Below are 15,465 nucleotides of genomic sequence, written 5' to 3'. Positions count from 1 at the left end.
CTTTACACATTCATTAATCAGAATTCTAGAGTTCAACACTCATTAGATTTGTTTATTAAGCTGTGTGTGTGTAGTTAGTGTGCAGAATTGTCAAAAAAGAAGTCATTTACATGGAAGCTCTTTTTGCCCCATGTCAATCACGTTGAAACAGACTGCAATCATAGAGAGCAATTCAACTTTATTCAGGTCAACACAATCCTAAAAAACATTAACATGTTAAAACAAGATTTCACCAAGAACCCCCTGAAAAACAGTCCACAAGCAGAGAGAGAAAATGTAGTGCTACAAAAAAAGAGACCTACTTGCAACCTTAAATATATTAACTTTTCAATGACAATGTGACCAGAGAATATCACAATGCTGCTGTGTTTACCTGATGAAACGTTAACCTTTGATGCAGTCAAGTACTACCAAGGACATACATTCATTTAAAACTGAACATCAATTAATTTCACAGTAAACAAATGTCTTGATTTGTTCGCTATTTACAACTAATAAAAAAAAAAACTCATCTGAAAGATCTGCATAATTAAAGGCTCAGCCTTGCTTTATATTAAAACAACAAATACAATAAAAGATAAAAACAACTCAGTATTTACATATATTTGAACTAATCAGTTTTTCAGTAGTCAGCCACTTGCTAAAGTGGATCCCTCGTTATATAAAGCTATCCCTGCATGTCGGAGCACAAACAATGACGTTTAGTGTCTTACAATACGACACTGGCAGTGCACTTTGACAGCAGTTAATTTGTCATGTCTCTCCGTTGTCTCACACCGTCTCTGAATTAACACAACAAAAATTTTAGTAAAAAAAAAAATAAAAAATTCTTTCTCACACACATTCATTCATGCAGACTTGCGCCTGCACTCAAGTGCACTCAGGTGATGGCTTTTGCTGCCTCCAGTTTGCCATCAGTAGTGATTTATCGTACAGTCCTTTCTGTGCGTGTTCTTGTAGGTTACATTTTTGAATGTGGATGTTGAACTTTTGAACAGAGGGTTGGTCCCCTGAAAAGAAAGACAGAAAAGGCACAACTGTAAAGAAAATATTTTATACGGTAAAAATATTCAGTTTGACCATCACTGGAGATCTTAATGAAATCATAAAAGCAACAGTTTTATTGTGTATCTAATTTGAATGTTCCTAAAATACACTGGACCGCCCGGTCGAAACATCAGAATCGCTGTCTGCGCGTTTTACATTGGCGTAGACTGAGGGTATCGACCGAGTAGAGAGCCTCTTCTCCAAAATGTCACCGTCAACTTGACTGAAATTTGCAGCGTCCTACGCGGACAGGGTTAGAGGAGAGAAACGGAAGAAAATATGGTTTCGATTCCAGGAACGGTGGTGGGAGCATCATGATATGGGGTCATTTTGTTGGAATAATGAAGAAGACATGCCACTTCCAGCCTCTTCAACTCAACATGACAGGCGTCCCAAACAAGACAAACCTGCTGCTTTGCTATTTTGGAAAGCAAACAGCAGGCTAAGTTTCTAAAGTTGACCCTACTGAAAAGTTATGAATCACATTCCATGCGTCCATGGAAACCAATCAGTCTTAAAGGAACTCCACCAATGCTGGTGATCAAACATATCCATTTTGACAGAGGCTCCATGATGAGTACTAAAATTTGTGATTGATCTGCAACTCGTTATGGGACTTTTAACCTGATATTAGCAAGGATTCCTGCACGTACATATCTCACCCTGTGTTTATAATTTTAACCTTCTTCACACTATGAAATAATCCACTATAAATTTCTACTTGTGATTCTTCTGTTTACAATTTATTGAATCTGTTTGCATTATCAGTCCATCTTAGAAAAAGAAAGATTAAAATAAATACGTAAAAAGCTCATGCTTAACCAAACAGCTCATAATGTGTCCGTGAATGAAGTCTTAGTAAGTCTAAACCGGATGGCATCCAACATGAATTTGGAGACTAAAGGTTCAATACGCATACAACTTGTAACAGCATGGGCGACTTTTAAGAAACAATAAAGCTATGACTTTTAACCATCAAGGTCTTACCGTCTGCCATTTCACTTTTGCCCGCTCAGCCTCAAACCTCGCCACCTCGTTTCGGTCATGCACCGATACCAGTGCCTTCCACACGGCCAGTAGAATCACACCAATGCACACAACAGAAAGGGAGACCCCCAGAATAATCATAGGGATGTTGGGGGGCTCCGGGCATCCTGAAACAAGAAAAAGGATTAGATGTGTCATGGGAAAGCATTAAAAACTAACAAAATGTTGCTTCTACAGCAACCTTGACTTTTAATTTCAGAGGATGCCAAATCTGTCGCGTTTCGTTGAGAAACTCACCGTACATGTCGAGATTGTAGACGACGTGTCCCGTCTCGCGCTCCATCAGATAAAATGACACCTTGCACTCGTTCTCGATTTTGAGCGTGCATTTCATGGAGGCAGTCTTGTCATAATCTGAAAAGCAACATGAACATAAACCTTCATGAGGAGTGAATCCAGTACATACATTTCATAGGTCCTTTTTTGTACTTTAGCTGAGAATGTAAAAGGATAGTCTTTCTTCTGTTGTGCCGTCAGTTTGGATTTCCATATCAAACGATACAATCTGCTGTCTGCGAGTTACACAAAGACAAAAAAAAAAACCCTCCAGCGATAATCAGATACACCTCTCAGCTTGCACAGGGACAGCGGTTTTAAAATCGGCCCCTCTATGAAGGATGACCGACTCCTGCAGCTATTCACCGGCGCTATAATAGCTCTACCTGTACAACATGGTAAATAATATGTTCCCCATTGTCCTATGGAACCTGAAAGGATGTGGTTGGTTTTGTGTTGGAGATGGGGGCGCAGACTTTAGATGGACACATGAGTCGACTGAGGTCGGCATTCCTCCAAATCACTGACCCAAAGGTGAAATTTAGCATGTTGACCCCGATATATAACAAAACCTGAGCAGTAACATCAAACTCTAAAGGCATAAACCATTTGTACCTTTTCTTTAAAAGCAAACATGTATATAGTATCTACATCCCCACACATTTCTTCATTAGTTTTTTTTTATTGAACATCTATTGAAAGTCGACATGTCTGGATTTAAAACCAGTTCCAGGTCCTGTTTTGTTGTCGCCCGCAGGGGAAGTGTGCAGTTTGTTGCCGTTAACTATTGCATAATTGTGTCCTGTCAACAGTTAATAGCAAAGACTGAAATGTTTCCTTGTTAGTCTTATCCCAAAAAAATCTGAAATACGAGTTTGGATGCCAAAACCTCTTGCTCACTTCAACAGAATAAACAATGTGAAGATAGTTTTTTTTGTTCCCTGCCAACTTCCTCTGGCCTAAAAATATTTTTGAAGTAACAAACTCACGGAGATAAATTAGGTGAATTTTCGTAATTTGTCTTTAATTCTATACAAATCAAATCAATAGCTTGCTTTTTATATTGTAGGGAATAAAACTGAACTTAAATAAAACCCCTAAATAAGATATAGATTCCTGTTAATAAGTCAAAGGTCAATATCTCAAGAGATTTGAAATTATCTTACAAAACATTTTTGGTTAGTATTATAAAAGTTAATTCTATAATGGGAGCAAAGGAAAAATAATTTTTACATTGCATTTGATTGCTTGTTTTAAAGAAAAAATAGAAAACATGTCCAATATACAGATAAATGTAAAACCCCTTTATGATTAGAAAATAGTCTACAAAACTGAAGAGCAATATAAAAAAAGTTTCAAGATTTTAAATTAAACAGCAAATTTATCAGAAGTAATATATGAAAAAATTGAGAGTTGTAGCTGAGAGGAAACATTGTGGGTAAATTAACCTTTAATATGACAGTATAATATCAATACAGCATCATCCAATAGTATTGCCAACTTTGGTAAAGGCATATAAATACCCTGAATAATTTCTACTTCTGTTGTATATTGAAGTCAAAAAATGTGGGTATATTTATATTATTGCAGTAAAAAACCCACATGCATATTTATTTTTAACAAAATGTAACCAATCCAACATTTACTCATATATAGCTTAAGCAATGTTATAATTTATGCTTTACTTAGTTGATCAGAGCATCTGGGATATTTTTGTACTCCATGACTTCCTGATTGGTTATAAATATAATAAGGCTACCCAGAGGTCCAATACTTTTTAACTTTTAAAAAGAGGAAGATGAGACATTGTACAAACGAGGCAGATGTGTTTTCTCAAACATAAACCAAACAATTTATGCTACAGTTGTAAACATTACGAAAGAACTGGGACTGCTTGGTGTATCTACTGTTAGAGAAGTGCAATGTAGGGTAGAAACTGGGGTCACCATGACAACCATTCTTATTTGCATCTTTATAAGATAGTGCCAATAATTGTGGATGGTGCTATAAGCGTCAAAGGTTGAGGGTCAGGACCGTGAAGCATCAGCTGACTGCAAAAATTACTCCATTTTTAAAATGCTAACATTTAACAGGCTAATTACCAATGTGTTTATACTTTAACACGAAATAGTGGAGGTCACAAATTGCTGCCAATGCAAGTGAAAAGCCTGTGTGAACTACTGATACAGGTAGAAGTTCATTACCTCCAGTTGTGTTTATGGAAAGTTTAGCAGCATTGCAGTTTTGATCGCACAACCCAAAGTCGTCCTTCGCGAGCAGATGACACTCCACACAGCTCCTGATAATAATAAAAAACACACGGAAACAATACAGATGATTCGCCTGGGGGAAACCCTGAAAACTTAGATTTGATGAGGCTCCATCACTAATAGAGAACATGGGAAGAAGTCCCAGCATTAGACACTTATCAACATTTTCCCAAGGCTGCACTCCCCTCTCCATCACCAGTAATGGTGGTATCAAATGGCCGCGGCCCTGACAGCTGCTCTACAGCAGAGAAAGGAAATCTTTTAGTGCTGTGTTGGGGACATTAGTGTCTTTTGATGTTACATGGAAGGTGTAGACACATGTGAACAAGAGGAACAAAATGTGATATCCCTGGATTTAAAAGAACAGTCAGATCACGTAGCACAAGGAGAAAACGTAACACAAACAGATATAACAACGCTCTCTCTTTTTCGGTAAGGAAGTGAATATATATCCAAGACAAATTCTTCCGGGCGAAATCTGCATTCACCCAGAAGGAGAAGACGACGTCGGTTTGTACTCACTTTGCGTAAGTGCAGGAGTCTATGCATGTCGGACACCTTTCACACTTTTCTCCCGATGCCCCAGCAATGGAGCAGATGCACTGGCCACAGTTGCATTTCCCCCTGCCACTGCAGAGACTGCCGTTCTCCGACATGCACGCCTCGGTGCTGCTGCTGCAGTTGCAGTATTCCCCCGTCCAGCCGGTTTCACAGTGACACTTTCCGCAGTCACACACCCCATGACCTACAAGCGTAAAATTCTTCAGGAAACTGGCTCATCTCCCCCCCCCCACACTCCCCCGAAAAAAAAAAAAAAAAGAAAATATGAAGAGACAAGCAGCAGCTTTCACATGCGATAACTCACCTCCGCAGAGTTCTCCTCGGAAGCGAACACAGGAGTAATTGTCACACTCGCAGTTCGTTCCGTAAATCCGGCCATAGCTGGACGGATGACACACACAGTGGCCGCAGTAGCAGTCCCCCTGACCGTTGCATATCTCAGAGTCATTGGTCGCGAGGCAGTTACTCAAAAAAGCAGTCTCGTCATTGCATTCACACTGTGCTCCCAGAAACCCCGGCTGACACACACACACGCCGCAGTGGTAAGTCCCCTGGCCTTCTGCGCACTGGTGGTTTGCTGAAGGAAGCCGGTGGCAATCACAGGAGCAAAGAGACTCAAGTTCCACTTCCAAGCTGTCCTGCAAGCCCACCGGTTTGAGGGAAAAGCGTCGAGCTCCCGATAGACATCCTGAGAGCGCCACGGACACGTTGAATACAACCTGCAGAGGAAAGAAAAGGTACCAACAAGTTAAATTCAAACTCAGCAGTGATTTGTGAATGCGCTGCCAGAATAACTGTGTTCCAACATCCAGAGAATTGCAAAGTAAGTCTAGAGTTGTAAAGACTTTTTTTTCCCCCTAACCAACCTCAATCACAAGACCAAAAGACTTTTGGAAACCTTGACACGAGGCAGCATGCGGAGCTTTAATAACTAATGTTTTAGTCATGCATCAGAACTGGTATTTCACTTCCTGGATCAAAACCTGGTTATCCAATACTCAGTCTGTGTTTTGGGGGTGAACATGTACGTAAAAATGTCCTCACTTAGCTAATCAAGAGGTGCCATTTACAACGACGCATGTGCAAACTGAGTACCAACAGTAACTCCTGTGGCCTGCAAAGAGGCATAGACATCCACAAAATGAGATTTTTGCAGATCTCATGATGTTTTTTTTTTAAAGTTACAATAAAAAAATGATTCATACAGAGAGACTTAAACTTTGGACTTATGCCTGAACATTTACCAGACAATCCTAGATTTTTTTATTTTTTAGATTTAAATTTACTAACATTGTGGGGATATAACAAAATTTGCTACCATTTCCCATATATCAAGGCTTGACTAGGACAACTCAGAAAGCAGTTGAGATGTTCATTGCTTATATTACCAGCAGTATATTTTATTGCACGCAGCTGTGTTTCTCATTCCGCTACCTTATCTCTCTCGTTAAATTCTGAGTCCTGCAGCACTTTGAACTGCACTGCATGAATGAATGACACACAACAGGTACAAATGCAACAGCAACAAAAGCAGAAGTAACCAACCGTTTCGCCCGGTTTGATGTTGGAGCACCGCTTCAGATTAGGAAAGGCCGTGCCGTTTGGACAAATAGTTGTGAAGGACATCTGAAGTTCCTCTGTGTCTCCAAGGACCTCAAGCTCAATCTCTGAACGCAGCTCCTGGAAAACAGTTCATGAACTTCACATTCCAGTAGCCAGTATGGAAAGGAAATAGATACTAAAGAGGGTATTCCCTTGTTTATCTTGAAACGTAGTCTCCAAGACCATAAATGGTCACCCTTTTGTGACCTGTGATGCGCTTGATGTTTGAACCTTCAGTTGCGTCTCGCAGGTGAGTCATTGTGCCAGGTGTGTTTAACCAAACAAGACGGCTGACAGAAGAACGACGAGCCACACTCAGATGGAGAGCAAGCTGCGTGACGAATGGGCTCTGACAAACCGTCTGGATGTGAGCAGAGGGTTAATTTTAACTGTACTGCACGGTGAGTGTTGCTAAGGAGGAGAGAAACTAGGACCTTTGTGGGATACACCCAACCTAACCCGGATTGGGTCTATAAAACGGCTCCAAAAGTGTGCAGCGCTGTTCAGTAAATAACTTTCAAGGCATTTAAAGCAAAGTGGTCCAACTATGTCCTCTCTGAGAAGCCAAACCGTAATCCAAAATCCCAAGTAACCACAAATACACATTATCTGCAGACTTTAGTGGAATATTCCTCTGTTTGTATTGTGTTCCCTTCGGGTGCTGCGTCTACAATCAGAGTGATAACAGGGACCTCTTTCTTCGGTTAGCGTGGCTACAAACGGCGTACGTGGGCACAATAATTAGAGGACTGCGCTCCACTCCACCACCGGTCACTGCCGCCAGGGGGGATTTACAAAGCAACGCAGCCCAGAGCGACAGAGGGAAGGAGCGGAGAAGAAAGAGCAACGCTGAATCAGAGAAGATCAAACGGATGGGACAAGCAGGAACTCGCCACGAAACATGTCGACGCAAAGCACAGGCTGGCAGTGGAAAAAGAAATGCAGCAGGAGAAAGAAGAATGAAAGAGGAAACTAGCAAAAAGGGCAGGAATTCAGGGAAAGACCGACTGTCACGGAGAGTTAAGTTATGGTGAAATTTAGGAGAGGAAAAACTTCTTTATCACAGTATCACGGCTGCAAATGCTGCAGTTCTCTCCAGCGCACAGTCTAGATGATCTGAAGTATTAATTTACCTTGTAAGCCGTTACAATCACGTCCAGGATGTTTCTCGAATCTGATGCCAGGACTCCCACTGTGGCGCCAGGTATGAAATTTGCGTAGTTCTGAGAGAAAAACAAAAGCAGGTAAACTGCAGTGTTGATGTTATAATGTGGGCAGCCCTTCTCAAATTTCCAAAATCAGAAAGCATGGAAAGGGCAAAGGAAGTATAAAAAAAAACACACTGGGCTAGTTCAAACAAGCAGAATGTAGCTCAATAGATAAATATGTTAACCTCAGTAAGCATTACACTCCCTAAAGACAAGTATTTTTCAAGCACTGACTTACTCTTTTGGCTAAAAGAAAACGTCACAGAAGAGAGAATTTACCTTGTAATTATTTATCTGTTTCTCCGTCACTGCAAATATTAGGAGGATGTTGTTCTCCACCACTTTATCAATCAGCTGACCGAGAGTCGGATACTCCTGGAAAAAAAAAAAAAAAGAAAAAAAAAGAAAAAAAAGTTGCATTAGCTCATCTGAAGAAAATGATTCCTTAAAGCTGAACTAAAGATTGACTGAAGAAAAATAAAAAAAAGAAACCCAATAACTTCACTACCTAACGATCTAAAAACAAAAACTAAAAATAGATTACATTGGTGTTATCAGAGCATTCAACTGTGTCCTGAGACATGCTCAGATTTGTCACAGCCATGTAACAAAAGACAGACTTGGCAAAGGGGTGGCTGCGTGGGCAGCCAGGTTTCAGGGTAGGAATAGAGAAATGTAACTGAATTTATATCAGTTAACAAAACTGTGAAATGATCTGAATTTTCTCAAGACTTTGAAGAAATTTACACAGATCTGAAAACTGGATGAATGTGGTTCCAGTGTAACCGGCACAAATAGAAAAATGCTATATAAATTCAAACAATTAACCATTTACAAGTTTTAATTTAAACTCCAAAAATCTGGCCATTGTTGAAAGAAAGCCATTTTATGGCCTTTTTAACATTTGCAAACAACACATGCAGGGGACACAGCAAACTTAAAAAAGAGCTGTCACCAGATGAGGCCAAACCTGAACTTTTAGGCCTACACATAAACACACCATCTCAATTTTGAAGCCTGGTGGTGGCAGAATAATGCTGTGGGGATGCTTTTCTTCAGCAGGTGAAACTTCATAGAAAAATGGATGGGACGCATACATGATCTGGCAGGAAATCCGTCATAAACTTCAAAAGACTTGAGAATGTGGTGGAGGCTCACCTTCCTGAACACTAATCCTAAACTCTGAGGCTCCTTCAACGGACGAATGGATTTGAAAGCATATTGGAGTGTTAGAATAATCCTTTCGTCCTACATTTAATAGAAATTCGGAGGCGAGACCTGAAAAACACCCTGAAAGAGCTGCAGGTGTAATTACAGCAGAAAATGACTCTACAAAGTACCGACTCAGAAGTCGGTACTTTGTACACCTTTTGAGATACTTGTGTCGGTCTATCACATAAACCTCTGACAAAACATCTATGGCTGTGACATGAAAACATGTGAACAAGTTTACTGAATACTTCAGTAAAACGTCGTGTTTCAATTTAGGATCTCTGTCAAGATGAAAGTGCTTGCTTTCACCTCTTATGCCTTCCCTGATTAACTCTTTGCATGCTTGTGTGCAGCTTTACCTGCTTTGTGGACATTGAATATTCATTGTTTGCATCCAAGTGACACTGTCCGTCGTTAGGAATCACAATCCCGGCCATTTTACTGTCCATCCCAAAGTGCGAGTCCCCGTCACTGACAAACACCAACAGACGCATGGAATCATTCCTCCATCCGATCCTGTCCTACAAAACCAGCAGAACCCGCTTATTATGAAACACGACCAGATGCCTGATATCAGACAGAACATCTTCTTGGAGAAAGTTTTTTGTTGTTAATCATACCCCACAAACAGCCGCCTGCATGATAGCGTCAAAGCCAGCTTCCACATCATCATTATTAGCAGACACACGTTGCTGAGCGATTATCTCATTGAAACTGCTGGTTCTACTTGTCAACGATAAGATGTGTTTGTAGCCAAATGTTGGGTGGCAAGTCATTCCCAAGTCACTGAAACAAATCAGGCGTAAAAGAAACAAGTAAACTTACTAGAAAGAATGTGATATTGTTGAAAGCTCCAGTTCACTGCATCATTTTCTTGCTTTCAAATCTATTAAAGCACCTGCAGGGGTTGGTGAGCTCTTTCTCAGTGATCTTGATGTAGGGAAGGACGGGCTTTTCCACAAAAGAGCCAAAGCCCATTTGAAAGTTACTGGTGAGTTTGGACATCTCTCTGGACAGAGATGAGCCCAAGTCTTTGATCATCTTGAGATCATCAATCATGGAGGCTGACAGGTCCATCATGTAGTATATGTCCACAGGATAATCCGCTGTGTGTTGAACTTTAACCTGAAAAGTCTCAACACTGCCTGTGGATACAACACACACACACACACACACGCACACACACACACACACACACACACACACACACACACACACACACACACACACACACACACACACACACACACACACACACACACACACACACACACACACACACAAAACTCACCTTTTATAGTTTTCTGACAATAAGAACCAACCTCCAGATTGTTAATTTCAGATACTCTGAGCTGAATACCTGGTCGCAGCTTGAGGGACATTTTTTGTGGGGAGATCTGAGTGCTGTTGGCATCGTCTGTGATCTTCCCGAGCGGTCGATCCAGGAGGATTTGGCTTTCGGAAACGGGGAACTGAACCTGGTCCCTTGAGCATCCTTTTTCTAGCAAGGAATCTAAAGTGTCACATCGCGATGAGACTGAAACCCAGTCTGTGAAATTCTGACAGGTGAAAAAAAAAAAAAAAGAAGTTGCATCAGTCATAGATGCGTCTATAGAGCATACAAAACAACAAGGTCCCGACTATGTAACTTCATCGCTATTCTGTTAAACAGGCTTTTTCTGTTGTTTTCTTCCTCATCTCTAGGTACAATGGTGTTTACCTCCTGAGTGCACCAGCCACAGTGAGGACTGAGCTGCAGACACTCATCACAAGACACAGCACTCGCAGCTGAACATGATCCTGCAACACAAGTGAACTCAACTTTAAAAAGAGCTTCCACATAAATCCAAGTCGTTTCAAGGAAGGTATCAAGGTATCTTAATTTCAGGATGTGTATAATTTCTGGACCTCATTCATATAATAAAGGTTGAACAGGAAACCACATCCAGGAGCTTTCAAAAAAAAAAAAAAAAAACTTTCAATATATTGTAATAATTCTGATCACAAAATATGTGATTATTGCTGTTTTTAATCATATAAAAAAGTCACCAAAAAACAAAAAAAAAAAAAACATGGCTCTTTCTTTGCACATGACAGCCGAGCTGCCCTTTAAATGTTTAGTGACCGAGCAAGGCTCCCGCTTACCCTCCACGGTGTAGATCCAGTGCCGGAGAATCAGGCTCAGCAGTAGAAGCCACATTAGTCCGTGAGATTACTGGGTGAGAAGAAACAGAAGAATAATGTTTCGGGTTGTCTTGTGGGCTATTTCCAGGCGTGAAACCAATCCAGCGCCATGTCTCCTTAGACTGAAAGTGTATGCTACATACAGGAGAGCGCTGCCGCACCGCAGCACCTGGAGTGAGGGAGGAGGTGAGCAGCAGCTTTTACCTGGGCTGTTACTTCCGTCCAGGTGAGACTAGAGAGAAGGCGGGGGCGGGAGCAAATCACAGGCTTTTATTCTGACCTCATCGTTTCCCCTATCGCTTTTTTTTTGTTTTGTTTTGTTTTGTTTTTTGTTATGATTTTAGTAAACAACCTAAATGGAGACAGCCTACGCCTTTTGTTTGCCTTACAAGACATTATTCGAGAGTATATTCATCTAACTATGATGATACATTTTGTACACAAAATGTAATGAGAATGGAAACGTTGAGTCACGGACTTACAAAACATATCATTGGGCTGCCTGTTGTAAAGTTGCACAGTAAAAAAAATAAAAAATAACAGCAATATTTAGGCTTATTTAGCCTGGTATAGAGAAAAATGCGGCAGTTTATTTTTCAAAGTCACTTTCACCAAGGGCTGTTAGTTATGGGGCTAAAACTGTCTCAAAATTCACAAATGCACAGACTAAGATTCACAAGATTAAGTAAGTATTTAGTTTGTAACTCTAATATTTATAGATGTATCAGTAACATTGGGAAAATATGACTGAGCAATGAAGACTCAATTTTTCTCGATGACAAGCTAAACAAACCAAAAATATTGATGTTAACTTTTAACTGTGCAACTTTACATTTACTCACCTGTGGCCATCTCAAATGATCTATTGCACAAAACAGGTGATAGCAAATTGGGGGGAACAAAAACAGTGAGAGCTGCACCTTGACCAAATGCACGGCGACTTATAGTACACCTGAAATAAAAACTCTACACACTCCTGTTCAAATCCTGAGGTTGTTGTTCACATAGAAACAAATGAGATTATGGTAAATCATTTCAGATTTTCTTTTTTATGTTTATAGTGACCTATGACCCGTATAACTCAGAGGAAAATCAACCTAGAATCTTTTAGTGAAAAATAAAGGCTTTTTAGTGCAATAATAATAATAATAATAGAGGGGTTGCATAAGTTTGTACACTTTTGACAGCACTCAGTATTTTGTCATAATCTTCTGTATCTCTTGCCTTGTTCTTCAGGATTCATGCTTTGCATCACTTTTCATGCTTAATGCTGGAGCACTTCTTCCTCCTTTGCTTTCTAACTGAAGTCTGACATGTTATGCCAATGTTGGATTGGTATATAATTACTCCTACCTTAATTTAGGCCCATCATGTTTCAGCTGAAGAAAAAAGACCCCCAAAAGAATAATGCTTCCTGCCACCACCCTGCTTCGCTGTGGATATGGTGTTCTTTTGATGATATCCTCCTGACTACCAGTAGTTCATTTTTATCCTCTGTAGAGGACATTTCTAAACTTGAATATCTCCCACCCCCTGCATTCTACTGAATTAATTCCTTTTGGTATCTGGAGAGGACATTTAGGGCTTTTCAATGATACCACATATGAAGGGGTGGGACTTTTGTTCGTATCTTTTTCTAATACATAAAAATTGTGTTCATCAGTAATAACACATTCTATGGGACGAGACAAAGTAAGTGCATAAAACCTTTTATTACCTTACGAAGAATGTGGGATTTAAAAAAAAATGGTGATTGGACAATATTTTTTTTCCTGGTAGTCAGGAGGATATACAGTGTTGCTTTTGGAATTACGGTTAAAAAGTTTCATCTTACATTTATCAGACCATGACACGTCTTGCCACATACTTTTGAGAGAGTTCCCATGTGCTTTTGCTAAATATAGCTAAGCTTAGATTTTCTTCGATGTAAGAAGCACAAAGTAGCTTTTAAGTAAAGTCGTTAGAAGACAAAAAGAAACTAAACTTTGGCTCCAAATGTTTGGAAGTGCATTACAAGTGTAACTCCTACTTCTGTGATAAATGAGTTGTGTCAGTTTTGCACGTAGTACAAACCATGAATTAGGCTCATTTAGAGGATTGTTTTGTTGTCTAGATTATATCAAATATTCCTCACACCTTTATGGATGTATCTGTTAGGCATATCCAAGGCCAAACTATGACTCAGCTGTTCATTCGCTGTACTTGGGATGAACAATGCTAATCAAATACAGACCGGCATGACTCTGAGCAAACCCAGCCGGGGCAGAGAATAGCCCAGAAACAGTAACGGATATGTTAATGTTTAACTCATGAATCATTGTTGTTGTCGCTGAAGAATTCTTCAGTTTGATGACTGACAGAAACAACCCCGGAGGCCTGCTGCAGAATATGAAATATGGCTCTCAGTGCAAGTGTGTGACTACGCTATGTGTGTAGTTCACAGGGTCGGAGGGTGTGGCTCTGTGTAGGTGTTGAATCATTGACAGCTGCGGAGAAAATATCACCGCTCTCCCCGGCTAAGAGGAATCTCACAATTTAACGTCACACCCCCCTGGCTGAGGGTGAGTCCCATCTGTCACCCCAAACCCGAACCCCACCTCTGCCCCTGTAACACCGATCCTTTCCTTTCACTCCAGTCCCTCTGGCTCAGCTCCTTGTATTCTGACCCATCTCACCCTGATGTATGCATCCACGAGGCTCCCTCCTTCATTCATTTGGTTTACTGCCCCTCATTTCCTGCTTCTCTGTCTGCCAGGGAATTCACCTTTCCTCCCTCCAACCTCTTACCTAAACATGATGCAATGAAACCACGTTGCGCAACGTTTCACCCCATCAAATGTGACGAAGGACTTAAGGTGTCACTCTTTGCAAAAGATAAATATGGGTTGCCTTTTCTGCTGATGTCTGTCAGTGCACCGGTTTCCAGTCATTACAGTGGCTTGACCTTTAAAGAGATTCAGACTGATGCACATTCTGAAGTCCGAAAGTCAGATTTCTCTCAGCTCTACATTTGTCCAATAGTCCCAGAAAAGAAGCAGTACCCTAACCCCAATGAGCAAACTCACCTGCAGGGCCGTCCTCTGATAACATGCTGTCCGCTCTCAGTCTTTCTTCCTTCCAACCAAGTGAAAAATGGAAAGAAATCCGACCAGCACCATCAGTCTTTTTGTGTCCCAGCTCTCGTCAGAGTAACAGTAAACCTATTGTAACGGCGCCCTTTATGAAGCATGGCGCTGGGGTGACCCTGCTGCCCATGCTCCTTGGCTCATGTGTGCCTTTGTGTGTGGGTGTGGGAGTGTGTGTGCGTGTGTGCGTGTGCGTGTGTGTGTGTGTGTGTGTGTGTGCATGTGTGTGCATGCCTGTGTGTGCATATGAAAGTGGGTGAGTGGGTGTGCATGCATGCAAGGGTCGTGTGTGGGTGTTTGTACAAGCTCCAGCTTGCCCATATGTGTGTGCAGAGGGAGGCTGCAGTGATAATGAGTGACAGTAACAACTGCAGGCTGTGAGCTCTCTACGGGAGCCAGCTTCTTTATTAAGAGTCGACCTGCCTGATGTGCTCGTGTTGCACCCGAGAGAGGCTGCACCACAACGCTCCTGAATCAGAAGTGCGAACCCTCTAATAAATCTGGACCCTGCTTGGGTTGTGCTTGCTTGAGCTCAATTATTTCTTGTGGTGGAAAGGAGGAGAAGCTGAGCAAAGGAGTGCCAGGTCTGTGGTGCAGCCTCCCTCACGCACTGGTATGGCAAGAATGCAGGTGCAGGTATACACATACAAGCTCAAATGAATGGTAAAAATTAAGACACCCATGCTATAAAAGAATAGATGCACGTTTTGTTCATAAAACAGACAAAGGAAATATGCTTCCAGGTTTTCAGGTTGTAATATTGCAACTAACGGAAATAAGGATTACAGTTGCCTTTTCAATATTCATGAGGGTCACAAGATAATGTTATTGTGACTATAGAAAGTGATAAAAAAATAATCCTGAAATGATAATGAAAATATTTTTGAAGGATCTTAAAAGATGTAGCTTGCAAGTTATGAATTTATTGGCTGC

General features: G+C 40.9%; 1 protein-coding gene across 2 annotated transcripts; it reads right to left on the bottom strand.

Annotated features, from left to right (window-relative positions):
• Positions 1-161: 161 nt before the first annotated feature.
• itgb6 (integrin, beta 6) lies at positions 162-11,972 on the bottom strand. 2 transcript variants are annotated; one of them, XM_014981932.2, is made up of 16 exons: positions 11,551-11,942; positions 11,369-11,438; positions 10,944-11,023; positions 10,584-10,782; positions 10,122-10,368; positions 9,844-10,009; positions 9,583-9,744; positions 8,291-8,386; positions 7,937-8,026; positions 6,747-6,881; positions 5,506-5,920; positions 5,163-5,385; positions 4,575-4,669; positions 2,332-2,448; positions 2,035-2,201; positions 162-1,010 (listed from the first exon to the last, which is right to left on the bottom strand). In XM_014981932.2, exons 2-16 carry the CDS (start codon positions 11,421-11,423, stop codon positions 915-917), a joined length of 2,343 nt encoding a protein of 780 aa, XP_014837418.2. In that variant the 5' UTR covers positions 11,424-11,438; positions 11,551-11,942; the 3' UTR covers positions 162-914. The 2 variants fall into 2 exon arrangements, with proteins under 2 accessions (XP_014837418.2, XP_087860334.1); XM_088004208.1 differs by lacking the exons at positions 162-1,010; positions 2,035-2,201; positions 2,332-2,448; positions 4,575-4,669 and adding an exon at positions 4,746-4,878 and having other exon boundaries at positions 11,369-11,972.
• Between the last annotated feature and the right edge of the window lie 3,493 nt (positions 11,973-15,465).

Source organism: Poecilia mexicana, unplaced genomic scaffold (genome assembly GCF_051168715.1).
Source record: "Poecilia mexicana isolate PSO_F unplaced genomic scaffold, ASM5116871v1 scaffold_3, whole genome shotgun sequence".
Taxonomy (NCBI): Eukaryota; Metazoa; Chordata; class Actinopteri; order Cyprinodontiformes; family Poeciliidae; genus Poecilia; species Poecilia mexicana.
The sequence above is the reverse complement of the archived record's forward strand: the minus strand, read 5'-3'. Positions and strand labels throughout refer to the sequence as shown.

What these genes read in the sequence shown, in the direction of transcription:
- itgb6 (XM_014981932.2), bottom strand. Translation starts at nt 11,423, where the DNA reads ATGTGGCTTCTACTGCTGAGCCTGATTCTCCGGCACTGGATCTACACC. An exon ending in GAGCTCACCAACCCCTGCAG is followed by an intron (nt 10,010 to 10,121) that starts GTGCTTTAATAG and finishes GATTTGTTTCAG; the next exon opens with TGACTTGGGAATGACTTGCC. An exon ending in TGATTGTAACGGCTTACAAG is followed by an intron (nt 6,882 to 7,936) that starts GTAAATTAATAC and finishes ACTGTTTTCCAG; the next exon opens with GAGCTGCGTTCAGAGATTGA.